The 15,283-nt window shown below is 36.9% G+C and overlaps 1 protein-coding gene across 5 annotated transcripts in view; it reads left to right on the top strand.

The window, feature by feature from the left end:
• Nucleotides 1-15,283, top strand: part of PHKA1 (phosphorylase kinase regulatory subunit alpha 1) — a 185,834-nt gene that overhangs the window by 137,170 nt on the left and 33,381 nt on the right. For 3 of the 5 annotated variants that reach the window (XM_043895553.1, XM_043895554.1, XM_043895555.1), the window contains exons 18-23: nucleotides 847-1,013; nucleotides 3,340-3,516; nucleotides 5,298-5,389; nucleotides 5,752-5,891; nucleotides 13,937-14,093; nucleotides 14,551-14,630. In XM_043895553.1, the coding sequence (XP_043751488.1) occupies nucleotides 847-1,013; nucleotides 3,340-3,516; nucleotides 5,298-5,389; nucleotides 5,752-5,891; nucleotides 13,937-14,093; nucleotides 14,551-14,630 (813 nt within the window). The remainder of the gene's footprint in view (nucleotides 1-846; nucleotides 1,014-3,339; nucleotides 3,517-5,297; nucleotides 5,390-5,751; nucleotides 5,892-13,936; nucleotides 14,094-14,550; nucleotides 14,631-15,283) is intronic. The other 2 variants (XM_043895556.1, XM_043895557.1) reach the window with 1 other exon arrangement.

The raw sequence follows: 15,283 nt of genomic DNA on the forward strand, positions 1-15,283 counted from the left end.
TAGCTTCCATTGATGAATTGGTTATTATTAATGTGGTTGTAAAATGACTGTTTTGTAAAATGTGGCTGTAAAATTCTGTTTCTATTGTTTCTATCATTCTTTGTACATGTACTAGTTGAAATCCATCTGTAAAAAATAAAATAAATATTTTTAAAAAGCTCCCCCTTACCCCGTTTATTTTGTAGTTTTATTGTCAGCATAGTCATAGATTCTTATTTTATTCTTATGTCATGCTCCATTCCATTGTTTATTTCAGTGTTCATATTAAGATCTGGTCATTGGGAGCCCCCTCAAGTTGGACTTCTGTTTTTTTTTTTTTGGACTTCTTTTAAAAATCAGTACTATTGGGTTTCCCTTTGGGTTTGAGTTTTGCAATTGGCTTTATAAGTAGGGAGGAATATGACTTACAATCTACTATAATTCTTAAAATTGCCAGATACTGTTTTTTCTTTTCAAAATGGTCTTTTTGAGTATTTTTTGAAATGATGTGACAAATTTGAGATGATTTATCTTCATTCTGTCCAAGCTTATCTTGCAGCTAATGGAAATTTTTGCCACATGTTCAGCATAGTTAACAACATAGTGTGTGGCAGTGTAAGAGAGAAAAACTGATCTGCTGGTGGATTGTGAACCCATAATTGTAGTCTTTATTAACATGGTACCCTAACCTATACTACACAATGTCTAAGAGGGCTGTAAATTTTCACTTTTAAAAATTTGTACTAATGTATAAACAGTAGTAATCCCCCAACAAAACATTTCAGGTATCTTTTTTTTCCCGCTAAACTGTGTTGTTTTAAAAAGAATTTCCTCTGATTTTCTGTGTTTTATTTACCCTCTTTTCAGGATTCAGACAGGTAAATTGTCAGAGTTTTTGACAACATCTTGTTGCACGCATTTGAGCTTCATGGACCCTGGACCTGAGGGTAAACTGTACAGTGAAGATTATGATGACTATGATAATGAGCTGGAATCTGGTGACTGGATTAATGGCTATGGTTTATCCAGTAATGGTAAGGAGGCTTCATAAAGCCGCTGGCTTTGCTGGACAAGAACACAAAGTATTATTGAGCATCCTCCTTAATAGTTCTCACTGCCAGCAGTCTCACTCCTGTTTAATACACCTGGATTCCTACTATTGTTTGGCTTCACTTTTCATACTTCTACTTACCTTTGGTTTCTGGTCTAATATCCCTGTGGTGATTGTGGAGTATAGAGTTGGACTATCCCTTATTAAGGTTAGGAGAGACTTCTCTCCCAGGTACATAAAATGACTGGTGCTTTAAGAATAGAAAGAAACAATGGTGAGTGAGAGATATTTAATCAAGTATATAGTGGAAAAGCTAGACATATACATACTGCTTTTTGACATTAAAAAGCACAAAAATATGAAATTCCATTAGGGTTATATAGAATATTACAGGGACACATCAGAAACTCTGGGAAGGTCTCTATAGTTTGAAAAAATTCATTTTGTATGCCTATTGCTTTCATATTACAAACTAGACAAATAAAGCAGAATAAAATCTAATTGGCTTTTAGGCATACAAAGATGATATAGTGAGATAGCATCATGAGGGAATAAACTTTAAATGCCTGAAAAACACTTTAAGTATTAAAATGCTGACCTAGGCAGGGCTAGCATTACATTATTTGAATCCCAAAGAGAGAAAGGGCTGATGGGAATGAATTATTGTTTTAATTATGTAAAACATGGTCTGCCTACTTTCTTTGTCTGGGTATTTGCCTGTTAACCTGTATGTTAAGGCAGCCAATTTCTTTATCTTAATAGTGGTATGTTGGAAAGAAGAAAAAAATAAATAAATTAGCTTTCCTCAGTGAGCTAGCAAGCATAATCTTATATACAATAAACCAGCACACTAGCAGTCAGAAGGACTGTTTTCTCACTTGGGTTCAGCATATACTTACCTAAGTACCATTTAATTCACTGCTTTCATAAGATCTAAAATAGTATGAATTTCTTTGTTTGAAGAGTACACTAAATACAACGTTATTTCATGTTATCAGCAATATCCAAAGTCATGATATCTATCTTGGCATAAGCTGAGATGTTTTGAAAACCAAATATTTTGAAAATCATTATTTTGATCATATACTGGTATTGTTTGCTATTCCATAGGTAGTTGTAATTTACATCTGTAACACTCATTCTCTCAGATTACTTTCTTAAATATATCTCTTTAATGATATGTTTTATTAAGTTTGATATTATGCAGTCTTAGTCACTTTCTTCTGTCTGGGTTTACTCATTGGTGGCCTCACAGTGGACATGTCTATTGCTTGCCATCCCTATCATATTCTTCATAATCCTCCATTCAAGTGTCTAGATTGTAATCAAGGTTATAATATTTGTCATTAAGATGTCACTGAGTGTGAGGTCCACTCTTGCAGCTTTGCTAGTTCCCATTAGTCACTTCAGAGAACAGAAATACAACTGGAGAAATCCCCAAAGATGACCAAAATCCAGATGATGCATGACTGATATAGCAAACTTCATTATTGATCCAAACACTGGGCTTTTCCAACTATAAATGTTCATGTAAAATCCGAAATGTTAAACATCCACAGAATATGGGGTTTTTTTTGTTTCTATTATCCATAATCAGAGATAATGTTACAGAAGGTGTAGGGGAGAGGGAGAACCCCAGAGAATAAGGACCATATTTGTCTTCTTCACCACTGAAACCTCAGCACCTAGTACACCACCTGGTCCATTGTGGACAATAAATATTTGATTAATAAATGAAGGCAGTGACTAAAAAGACCAACATGTGTTCAGTAGTTCTTTTGGTACCAGTGCCACATGGAGATTGGTGGGGTTTTTCTGCTTTTTTAGCCATAGTAGCTGCCATTTGTGGAATCTGTTTTCAGCTAAGCTCCATGTTTAGTGGAAGATTTTTGCCCTTCTTCACAAGTTTCCTCATACCAGTGAGATTCAAAGGGCCCTGTTCTACTCCTCCTTCTCCTCCTCCTCCTCCTCCACTGCCACCACCATTACCATCACATACACATACATAAATCATGCAGTGCTCCACCTTGTCTATAATAAGCTCATACGATTTTCACAGGACCTAAAAGTAGCATTATCCCAACAAGGTTGAGGAATAGGTGGAGCCTGGTAAATGGCCATGGTTTCTGAATAGTAAAGATTGTAAAATGATCACAAACTTTTTTTTTTACCCCATGAGCTAAAACGACATGTTTCTGGTGCTGTAATGTGGGCACAGGAGCCAGTCATTCTGTTTGGTGGGGTAGATTGTGAAGTTACTAAAATATTTATTTATTTTTCTCTCCCTCCTCTCCCCACTAACCTTGCAGCTCACTCTGGTGATGAAGTTGCTCGTTATTTAGATCACCTTTTGGCACACACTGCTCCCTATCCTAAACTAGCCCCTACCTCACAGAAGGGAGGGCTAAATCGGTTCCGAACTGCTGTGCAAACAACCTGCGATTTAATGTCCTTGGTGACCAAGGCCAAGGAGCTGCATGTACAGAGTGAGTAATGCCATGACTCACTGGAGTCAGGAACAGGATGATGTGGAGCCCAGGATGGGGGTGGGGTGTTTATTACAGTGTAAGCAGGAACTAATAAAGTTCCTGCTTTATTTGTTCACTGCATCTCAAACAGCACCTAGAATATATTAGATGTTGAAATATTTGTGAAATTAATAATTGGGTATACTTTTACTATAGATAGGGCTTCCCTGATGGCTCAGATGGTAAAAAATCCACCTGCAATGGAGGTGAGCCCGGTTCAGTCCCTGGGCCAGGAAGATACCCTGGAGAAGGAAATGGCTACCCACTCCAGTGTTCTTGCCTGGAGAATCCATGGACAGCAGAGCCTGACAGGCTACAGTCCATGGGGTTGCAAAGAGTCAGACATGACTGAGTGACCAACACTCACTTTTTCACTTTTTGCTATAGTATAGTGCTAGGTAGTCTGGTTTATCCATTTATATAGAAGGAAGAGACAGAACAAGAGGTATGAAGCATATTCAGTTTTAACATCAAAGTATTAAAATGTGGAAAGAATTTTTTCATCCTTTGGAAAATTTACTAATTTGGAAGTAATTTTATTTAAAGAGAAAGCATTGCAGACTATTACAAGATAGTCTTGCAGTGAAAGGGAAATATTCTGCCTTAAGTAAGCTACATCTGGCTCCTTAGGCCAGCTGTAACTTATACAGTCAGTTGGTTCAGCAGTATAGAGCTGTTTGTCAACTACAGTATCATTCTTTGACAACTTTGTCATTCTTCTCCCCAAGATCACTACCCTTCCTCAGTAGTATCTGCAGTGGAGGATGTTTTTTCTAGTACACATTGCCAGAAGTAGTCATAGTTCCTAAGAGTGTTCAGTACCTGTATGGTAGCTGCATGTGAAGGAACAGAACGGCTCATTGGCCACACCTAGAGGACCTAAATGTTAACATTTCACAGATAACAAGAATGAGATGCATGCTTTTACTGTCTAAAATTTTATTGACCAGTACTAACCAAAATATTAAACTTGATCACTGGAGAATCATTTAACAATTAGAAAAGGGAAAAATTTAGCATATAGAGCATTTGTCTATGCTTCCTTGACAAAGGGCTTATGCAAAGACTTCAGCTTTATTAAGTTATACTTCTAGATTGTGAATTAGGAAACTTGAGCTTAATTCCCAGCTCTGCTACTTACTTGCTTAAACAGTTATTTGGGCTCTGTATCTCTCTTTCTGTATCTGTAAAATGGCAAAAATGGCAAGAAAATCTCTCCTTAGAGGTTATGGTAAGTATTTCAACAATGAACTGTAAGTGAAAATCTTAAAATATCTCAAAGTTGGTCAGCCACTACATTTTTTTATTTCCTAGATAGGGTCATTCATTTATCTATTCTCAAGGAATTCTAACTCCTAGCTGCCAGATATTCTCCTAGGAGAATCTGGGAAATATAAAATGTAACTGGGTTCTTTCTGTTATATGTTTATTCTTTTAAAGTATCAGTAATAGCTCCATTGTGGTACTGATTACATTAATAGGATTTAACATCTTATATATCCAGCTGATGCTATAATTCTAGATATTCTATTCAAAATATATTTATTAATTGATCAAATATCCATTGATTTATCTGACCTTCATGTATCTTTTCTTTGCAATTACCAAGAAAGGGTGAATTTCCCATTCTTGTTCCATAAGGAACTAACCCATATGTAACTTCATTGTTGAGGTCAACTGTGCATTTTTATTAATCTCTTAATTATCTAAGCTTTTCCATAAATGTCAACCTCTTGCAGATGTCCATATGTATCTACCTACAAAGATATTTCAGGCTTCCCGGCCTTCATTCAACTTACTTGATTCACCTCATCCCCAACAAGAGGACCAGGTAAATTTACACAGGAGATATTTCTATCACATTTTTTGCAAAACTACCATTCTTACAGAAAATTATAGAACTAGCCGTTATGGTTTCTACTAGTAACTAGTAGTAAGGGAAATGCCACCATGGTGAAGATATATGTCCTTTTTAGTTCACTTTGTAAATGAGTAAGTATTTCTAGTCAGACTTAAGAAACTAGATTGCTGTAGCATACATTCTGAAGGTCTCATTGTTTTTGCTTTACTTTTTGTCACAATTTAGGGAACTCTTATGGGAAAGTTTTAGAGGTGAAAAGATCAACACTCTAGGGCATTATTTAAGGTGAGCACTTGTGGAATTTTTTTTGTTTGTCTTTTCTCAAACTAAAGGTTCCCTCTGTTCGTGTAGAAATACATCTTCCTAGAGACCAGTCTGGGGAAGTGGACTTCAAAGCACTGGTTTTACAGTTAAAAGAGACCTCCAGCTTACAAGAGCAAGCTGATATCCTCTACATGCTGTATACTATGAAGTAAGTTGTGGAAATTATCAATCTACTTTCATGTTTGTGTAGAAAGGAATTATACTATAGTAAATATAGCACAACTTTGGAGTCTCACTGACGCGGATTTGAGTAGTTTTGCAACCTACCCACTGTATAACTTCAAAGTCTCAATTGTCCTCATTTTTGAAATTTAGATTATACCTACCTCATAGAATTGTTATGAAGATTAAAACAAAATAAAATATCCTCAGTCTCTAATACAATGCTTGGTCCATAGTAAGTCACTAATCACAGAAGCCTCCATTATTTAGTAAAAATCTACAGGTAAATAAATTTGTAACTCAAAAGAAGTAAGAATATGGAGGCTTACAGGAAAATGAAACTAACATTAGTGTTTGCTCTGTGTCAGGCACCCTCTGCAAAGTACACCTTATCTAGATACCTCTAACTCAGTATCCCCAAATTGAACTCCATTCTCCTGTCCTCCCAGAACCCCCAACAAAATAACCTGTTCTTCCTCATTTATTCATGTTGTTGACACCCTGAAGAGGGAGGATTGACCCCCGCCCCCCCCCCCAATTTGCTTTGGATATCGAGACTGATGATGCCACACACATACCAGAAGGGTGTGAAATGTTTATTACCTACATAATGAAACTTTCTGGGGACAGAGGAATAGGCTATCAAGTTGACCCTTAAAAAGCAAGAATGAGGCTGGATTTGGAATTTTATTTTGATTAGGAGGTGAGGCTTGGATGAGGATTTGTTCTCAATGGCTCCAAAGAGATAACACTCAGACTTTCTTATCAATTTGCCCAGATGGAGGCTGGAAAGGAAAGGGGAGTTGTATGACTTGAAAGCAGTCAACAATCAAACATCAAAAATGGAGTCACTTCTATGACTTCTATGACTCCATTTTCTATGACTCCATTCTATGAGTCAATTCTCCATCTCTATTGTTGGAACTAACACTTACCTAAACATCAAGTTCTCTCCCCATATCCAGTTAATCATCAAGTCTGTCCAGTTTTATCTCTAAATATTTATCTTCTGCATCTCTACTGTTGCTATCTTCATTCAGGCCTTTTTCTTTCCCTAGGACTGTTGCTACAGTTTCCTAACAACTCTTTCTGCTTTGATCTAGTTCTCTTCTCAACCGAGGAGGGAGAGTAACTTTGATGATAGAAATGTTGAAACTTATACAAAAGTAGAGAGAATAGTGTGATGAATACTTTTAGACCTATCTCCCAACCTGAACAACTATAAACACATGATTAATCTTGTCCCATCTATATTCTCATTCCCTCTTCCTCCTGGATTATTTTGAAGAGGATACAAAACATTTTATCACTTTATCCCTAAATCAGTTCAGTTCAGTCACTCAGTCGTGTCTGACTCTGTGACACCATGGACTGCAGCATGCCAGGATTTCCTGTCCCAGAGCCTACTCAAACTCATGTCCATTGAGTCGGTGATACCATCCAACCATCTCATCCTCTGTCGTCCCCTTCTCCTCCCGCCTTCAACCTTTCTCAGCATCAGGGTCTTCCCAATGAGTCAGTTCTTCACATCAGGTAGCCAAAGTATTGGAGTTTCAGCTTCAGCGTCAGTCCTTCCACTGAATATTCAGGACTGATCTCCTTTAGGATGGACTGGTCCTTTGGATCCTAAAGATCCTTTGGATCTCCTTGCTGTCCAAGGGACTCTCAAGAGTCTTCTCCAACACCACAGTTCAAAAGCATCATTTCTTCAGTGCTCAGCTTTCTTTATAGTCCAACTCTCACATCCATACATGACTACTGGAAAAACCATAGCTTTGACTAGACGGACTTTTGTTGGCAAAGTAATGTCTCTGCTTTTTAATATGCTGTCCAGGTTGGTCAGAACTTTTCTTCCAAGGAGCGAGCATCTTTTAATTTCATGGCTGCAGTGACCATTTGCAGTGATTTTGGAGCCCAAAAAAATAAAATAAGTCACTGTTTCCATTGTTTCCCCATCTATTTGCCATGAAGTGATGGGACCAGTTGCCATGATCTTGGTTTTCTGAATGTTAAGCTTTAAGCCAACTTTTTCACTGTCCTCTTTCACTTTCATCAAGAAGCTGTTTAGTTCTTCTTCACTTTCTGCCATAAGGGTGGTGTCATCTACATATCTGAGGTTATTGGTATTTCTCCCAGCAATCTTGATTCCAGCTTGTGTTTCATCCAGTCCAGCATTTCTCATGATGTACTCTGCATAGAAGTTAAATAAGCAGGGTGACAAAATACAGCCTTGACATACTCTGTTCCTGATTTTTTATCCCTACACATTTCAGTATTATTCCTAAAAGATGTGAAAGTGAAAGTCTCTCAGTCATGTCTGACTCTTTGTAACCCCATGGACTATATAGTCATTGGAATTCTCCAGGCCAAAGTACTGGGAGTGGGTAACCTTTAAGAATCTCTTTAAATGTAACCAGAGTGGAATTGCTGGTTCTAGACAAAATAGAGTAAATGCATTTCTCTCTGTTCCTCCTGCTAAGTACAGGAGGACATTATTTATAAAACAAATATAACAAGATGTTGAGAGGTAGAAAAAAGAAGGCATATTGGCTAAGGACCTCAGGATTGAAGAGTGACAGGTGGTAACATCCCCGGGTTTTCTTTGTTTCCTCATTGGGTGCTGGAGAAGCCATCAGTCTAAAAAGGACAAGTGAGCACAGACAAAAGCCCTAAGGAAAACCCATTTTTCCCAGACAAAGGACCAGAGAAAAGGCACCCTAGCAAGACAGACATCTTTGAGACAGTACCACTTTACTCCACCCAAGCCCCAGAGAAAAATCTGTGGTGCTAGTCCTGTCAACAAAGACTGAATGGGAAACCCAAACTTCTGCTCCACCTTCCTCACTGCCAGGGAGTGTCAAAGAAGGCTAGGTAAGGATCTGGGACTTTCAGCCTCTCTAGTTGATAATGAAGTCCCCTTGACCTGTCTGACTCCAGTGCCTATGCTGTTTCCATCAGATTAGAGTGTTTAATGAGTAAACAAGGAAGCTGAAAAGCCCATCAGCACCAAAGTTGAATTTTTACATACCCAATTTTATTAAAAATAGCCCAAACATATTTTAAGTCATTTAGGGCCTATCTGCTTTGCATCCTCCTCAGAATTCATCCTGCATCTGATAACAAGAGATAAACCCTGGGCCATGAGTATCCCAAACCACTGCTGCATTCAGAGCTTTCTAACCTAGAGACTCCTCATGGTGCTACTAAAGGTATATACCTAGACGTGTAACCCCCTCCTCCTCTCTTCTCTGGGAGTTTCCTTGCCCTCCTCCTGTTGTGGATGGTAGAACTTATGACTTACATAAGCCTCCTGACAGTCTGATGCTGTGAGGGACTACCCCTTTCATACACGCTATCCATGTACCAACTGTTAAAGCTTGTTATATGCTACTACCAAAACAACACATGAGAATTATTACTTTGATACCTTTGTTCCTTTCTTTTCTCCTTTAAGGTAAGGCACTCTGTTCACAAAGTATCAGCTGAGTACTTATGTGCCAGGCACAATACTAAATGCAGAGTAATGAAAAGATAGAGGTGAAAAGAGATAAGGGGTAAGGACAGAATGACTGTAGCTTGAATGAAAACTGATGATTCAGCAGGGTAGTTGGGATGGGCAAGCAAAGACTTGAAAAACTCCTGCTTTCCTATCAGGTCAGATGATCCATGGTTGACTGTCAACTTTTCTGCTGCCTACACATGAATTTTCTTCATCTAATCTGGTATATACTAACTTTACCATAACATCTGATTGAAACTTGTAATCTCCCTAAAACTAGGTAATATCAAACCTTTTGAGTAGATTGTATATGATATACTATGTGGCTTTTAATACACTTCGAATTCTGCCCAATATCCCTTTGTGAATTTGAGTAGAAACTAGGAGGTGGGATCTCCTATGGCTATTGACTAGTATTCCTTCTGTGAATTGTCGGTTCATAAACTTTGCTTTCTATTGGGTTATTTATATTTTTCTAATTGATAGCATATATTACTATTTTCTTCACTATATTTGTTGCAGATATTTTGTCCAAATAATTTGCTTTTTAACTTTGTTCATATGCCTTTCTCTGTGCAAAAATTTCATTTTATATAGTCAAATCTACAACAGTATTTTCTTTTTTGGTTTTTGGATTTCTTGTCATACATGGGGAGAATCTTCTTCCCTCCCAGAATTTAGAAATATTTTAAATGCCTTTAAGAATTTTTAAAAATTTAAGTTCTTGATCTACTTGGAATTTATCTTTATATATCTTCTTACTCAACATATCTAAAGTCAAATTCACTGTCTTTATCAGAAACATACTGCTGCCTGGCTCTTCATAGTATTATCGTTGTTTCAGTCACCCAGAAGTGAAATTGTGTCATCATCTTCAAGTCTTTCTCACCCCCTGCCTCTCCCTACATGACCACAACTATAGTTGGGAATCAGTGATCAAACCTATATCCTCTATACTATAACTTTCAACCTTTATCTACCATTGCTCCCCCATCAAGAGTGTGAATGCTCCCACCAAAACAGCCCATTGCTTATCATATCCAAAGCCTGTACATGACTACTTTCAGACCTTGGTTCATGTTTTTTCCTCTGTCTGGCCCACTCTTCTTTACCATGTCCCATCTCTCCTTGTTGGAATTCTAGCCATATATCAAGGCCTGAATTATCTGTCTTCTCCATGAAACTTTCTCTGATCTCTAGGAATAAAAAGGATCTTCCCTGCTTGTGAGATATCACAACACTTATTTTCATATTATTTATTTTCATTCTGACCATTACAAACTTAGAGAGAAAACTTGTAAAGATAATACAAAAAAGAATTTCTGGATATCCATCACTCATATCCCTCAGATGTTCACACTGAGCTTTAATATTTATCTCTGTCTTTCTTTTTCTCTCCCTCCCTCCCTCCCTCCATCCTTCCCTGTCTTCTTCATCATCATCTCATCATTGTCATCACCACACACATATTTTTTCTGAACCATTGATAATAAGTGCAAACACAACCCCTCTCTACCCCCAAATATTAATACTTCAGTATTTCCTAAAGACTAGGGATTCACTCGGAGAAGGCAATGGCACCCCACTCCAGTACTCTTGCCTGGAAAATCCCATGGACAGAGGAGCCTGGTAGGCTGCAGTCCATTGGCTCACTAAGAGTCGGACACGACTGAACGACTTCACTTTCCCTTTTCACTTGCATGCGTTGGAGAAGGAAATGGCAACCCACTCCAGTGTTCTTGCCTGGAGAATCCCAGGGACGGTGGAGCCTGGTGGGCTGCCGTCTATGGGGTCGCAAAGAGTTGGACACGACTGAAGCGACTTAGCAGCAGCAGCAGCAGCAACAGGGATTCACTTATATAAGCACAGTACAATTGCCAAAATCAGAAAATTAATGTTAAGATAATACCACTATCTAATGTACAGCTCTGTTGGTTGTCCAACAAATATCTGAGATTTGTTGGTTGTCCCAATAATGTCTTTATAGCAAAAGAAAATCTAAATGATGAATTTCATTTAGTTCTCATGTGTTCCTTGTCTCCTTTAATGTGGAACGGTTCCTAAGTCTTTATCTTAAATGTTATTGACTTTTTTTAATTTAAAACAATATAGATTTATTATCTTAGTCCCAGAGGTCAGAAGACTAACAATTATCCTTCAAGTTAAAATAAATAAATTTTTTCAAAAAGAATCTTGAGTTGGGGGAGATTATCCTGGTTGATCAAGATGGGCCTGATATAATCATGAGGGTCCTTATGAGAGAGGAGCTGATATGATGGTGGAAGCAGAGAAGAAAGAAAAGATGATATGGCTGTTGTTAACATTTTTAAATGATACAGACCATTTATTTTGCAGAATGTCCCTAAAGTTTGGTTTATCTGATGTTTCTTCATAATTAAATTTAGTTTATACATTTTAGGCAAGAATACTACTGAACTGGGGCTTCCTAGGTGGCTCAGTGGTAAAGAATCCTCCTGCCAATGCAGGAGACAAGGAGATGTGGGTATATCATTTACAATAATCTTCTATTTAGTAGACAGACTTTTTCTTGACAGTTTCTGTCTCTGTGCAAAAACTTTTACTTTGAGGTAGTCTTATTTGCTTATTTATCCACACTTGAATAGGAGATGGCGACAGGGGAAGGGATGGTGGGATCAATTGGGAGATTGAGGTTGATATATATACACTACTATGTATAAAAGACATAACTATTGAGAACCTAATGTATAGCTCAGGAAACTCCTAAATGGGAAGGAAATGCAAAAGACAGGAGATTATATATATATATATACACACACATACACACATATAGCTGATTCACTTTGCTATACAACAAAAACTAACACAGCATTGTAAAGCAACTATTCTATAATAAAAATTAATTTTTTAAAAAAAAATTGCTAAGACCAGTGTCAAAAGAGCATACTGTCTATGTTTTCTTCTTCTAGAATTTTTATGGTTTCATGTCTTACATTTAAGTCTTTAATCCATTTTGAGTTTATTTTTGTATATGGTATGGGAAAGTAATACAGTTTGATTCTCTTGCATGTATTAGTAGCTGTCCAGTTTTCCCAGCACCATTTGTTAAAGAGACTATATTTTCCCAATGTATATTCTTATCTCCTTTATTGAACATTTATTGATTGTATAAGTGTGAATTTATTTCTGGGGTCTCTACTCTGTTCCACTGGTCTGTGTGTCTGCTTTTGTGCCAGTACCATACTTCTTTGAAGAGTATAGCTTTATAGTATAGTCCAAAGACAGGGAGCATGATTCCCCCAGCTTTTTCTTTTTAAAATTATTTTGGCCATTCAGTGTCTTTAGTATTTCCATACAAATTTTAGGATTATTTGTTCTAGTTCTGTGAAAAATGCCATTGGTATTTTGATAAGGATTGCATTGAACCTATAGATTGCCTTGGGTAGTGTGGTGACATTAGCAATATTAATTCTTCCAATCCATGAACACAGTATATCTTTTCATTTGTTTCTGTCACCCTCAATTTCTTTCATCAGTGTCTTATAGTTTTCCAAGTACAGGTCTTTTATCTCCTTACTTAGATTTATTTTTATTTTATTCTTTTGATATGATTTTAAATGAGATTGATCTTAATTTCTCTTTCTGATACTTTATTGTCAGTTTGTAGAAATGCAGTAGATTTATGTATATTAATTTTGTATCCTGCAACTTTACTGAATTCATTGATGAGTTCTAGTAGCTTTTTAGTGGAATTCTTTATATATTAGAGAAATTGGCCTATGAATTGGAAATATTTTTTTTTCTCAGTTTGTAATTTGTTCTATGACTTTTCTTATAGTGGTTTTTGCGATGAGTTTTCTGTATTTATATAAATATATATTTATGTGTGATATATAAATGTATCAACCTTTCTTTTATGGCTTCTGGTATAAAGTACACAATTTAAAAGTCCTTTTGCTTCTAAAATAATAAAGTAGTTCTCCCCTATCTCATTTAGTACTTTAATATTTAAATTTGATACATTTGGAATTTTGGTGTACAGTGCGAGGCATGGATTCAACTTGTTCCCCTAAATAATCTACCTTTTATCATATATTAAATTCCCAATTTTATACCACTCTGTATATCTTTTGTGGTATTTTACAGTTGACTTGCATTATATAAATTTTTACAGCAATAGTGTATATGATGTATATCTTTTAAAAATAAGCAAATTTTTTTTCTTCATTACTTCCCTAAGTGCACCATACTTTCTGAACTTACAGTAGTTAAATTAAATCTTTGACTTTCATTTCAGCTACTTTGAAGCCCATTGAGAGGGTAAAAGAATGCATTTTGTCAAAACACAACTGAAACTAAGACTTATTCTTATCTAGATATTTGGCTTTCAGTACTGACTATTAAAATAGTTTTATAAGAATTCACAGTAAATAACATTCATTTCCTAATGAGAAAGACCTATCAAAAACAGGCACACTCAATATAACACAAATGAAAGATTGTTGCCTGTAGCTTTATTTATAATTAATGTAGGCCTGCCTTTAACATTTCAGAGGACCTGACTGGGACACTGGATTGTATGATGAAGGGAGCACGACAGTCAGAGAGCTGCTGACTGAGCTATATGGCAAAGTTGGAGAAATTCGTCACTGGGGCCTGATCAGATACATCTCTGGAATCTTAAGGAAGAAGGTGGAAGCACTCGATGAGGTACTATGAATTCTTAAATTTATATCAAATCTAAATGGAGGTGCTTTTTAAAAAATTTGTTTCTGAAGTTTTTTAAGGAAATCACCACAGCATCTAATCATTAGAACTGTTGTTTTTCCCACATAAAATTTCTGATATCAGTTAACCTTTTTTTTATGAGTGTCAAATATTTAATACCGAAGCATATAAACTGTAGACTTATAGAGGTGTTAAAAACTATAAAAATCATAGATCTTAAGAAGGAATTTACACTAGACTAAAAGATCCTACCTCTTAGGAAATAAAAATACCTTCATAGAAATCTCTCCTTTCTGATCTTCATGGCATTTCCTAAGGAAAAGACTGATGTGTCATTAAATTAAGGGGGGAGCAAAGGTTTCTAGACTGTAAAGAGGAATTTTCATGGAAATCTGAGGTATTCTGTGAAGGATAATACTGTTACGCTGTTTATTTGTAGGCCTGCACAGACCTTCTCTCCCATCAGAAACATTTGACAGTGGGACTCCCTCCAGAACCTCGAGAGAAGACCATTTCTGCGTTAGTATGGTTTTGTTTGGGTTTGATCAAGCTTCTCTGAAATTTTAAGGAGCTGTGAGGACTGGCCACAATTCTGTTGTCCTAATCTATAAATGGATGATAATGTCCTATGTGTGTGACCTTCTATCAGGGACCCTCGATGTGAGAATGTTTGTAGTGATATTTCTGTGCTGTGCTTAGTTGTGTCCAACTCTTTGCGACTCCATGGACTGGAGCCTGCCAGACTCCTCTGTCCATGGGATTCTCCAGGCAAGAATACTGGAGTGGATTGCCATTTCCTTCTCCAGGGGATCTTCCCGACCCAGGGATTGAACCCAGGTCTCCCACATTGCAAGCAGATTCTTTACCGTCTGAGCCACAAGGAAGCAGTGGTAGGACATGAGTAAATGAAAGAGAAAACTCACAGGGAGTAGTACTCAAATGTATTTTGCTCTTTTGGAGGTTTTTTGTTTGTTTGTTTTTACTTATTGACTTTACCAAACCTTTCCTTCAAAAAACCAACAAACAAGGCAACTGGAATTACCCCCCCACACACACACACAAAATGAGCTATTCTATGGACTTCATTCCAGACCTCTCTCCTATGCTTATAGATGGCTATTTTTTCCTTATGTCTCTTCACATTTCTTCTCTCTGTCCAAATTTCTCACTTA

This window comes from Cervus elaphus, chromosome X, assembly GCF_910594005.1.
Source record: "Cervus elaphus chromosome X, mCerEla1.1, whole genome shotgun sequence".
NCBI classification, from domain to species: domain Eukaryota; kingdom Metazoa; phylum Chordata; class Mammalia; order Artiodactyla; family Cervidae; genus Cervus; species Cervus elaphus.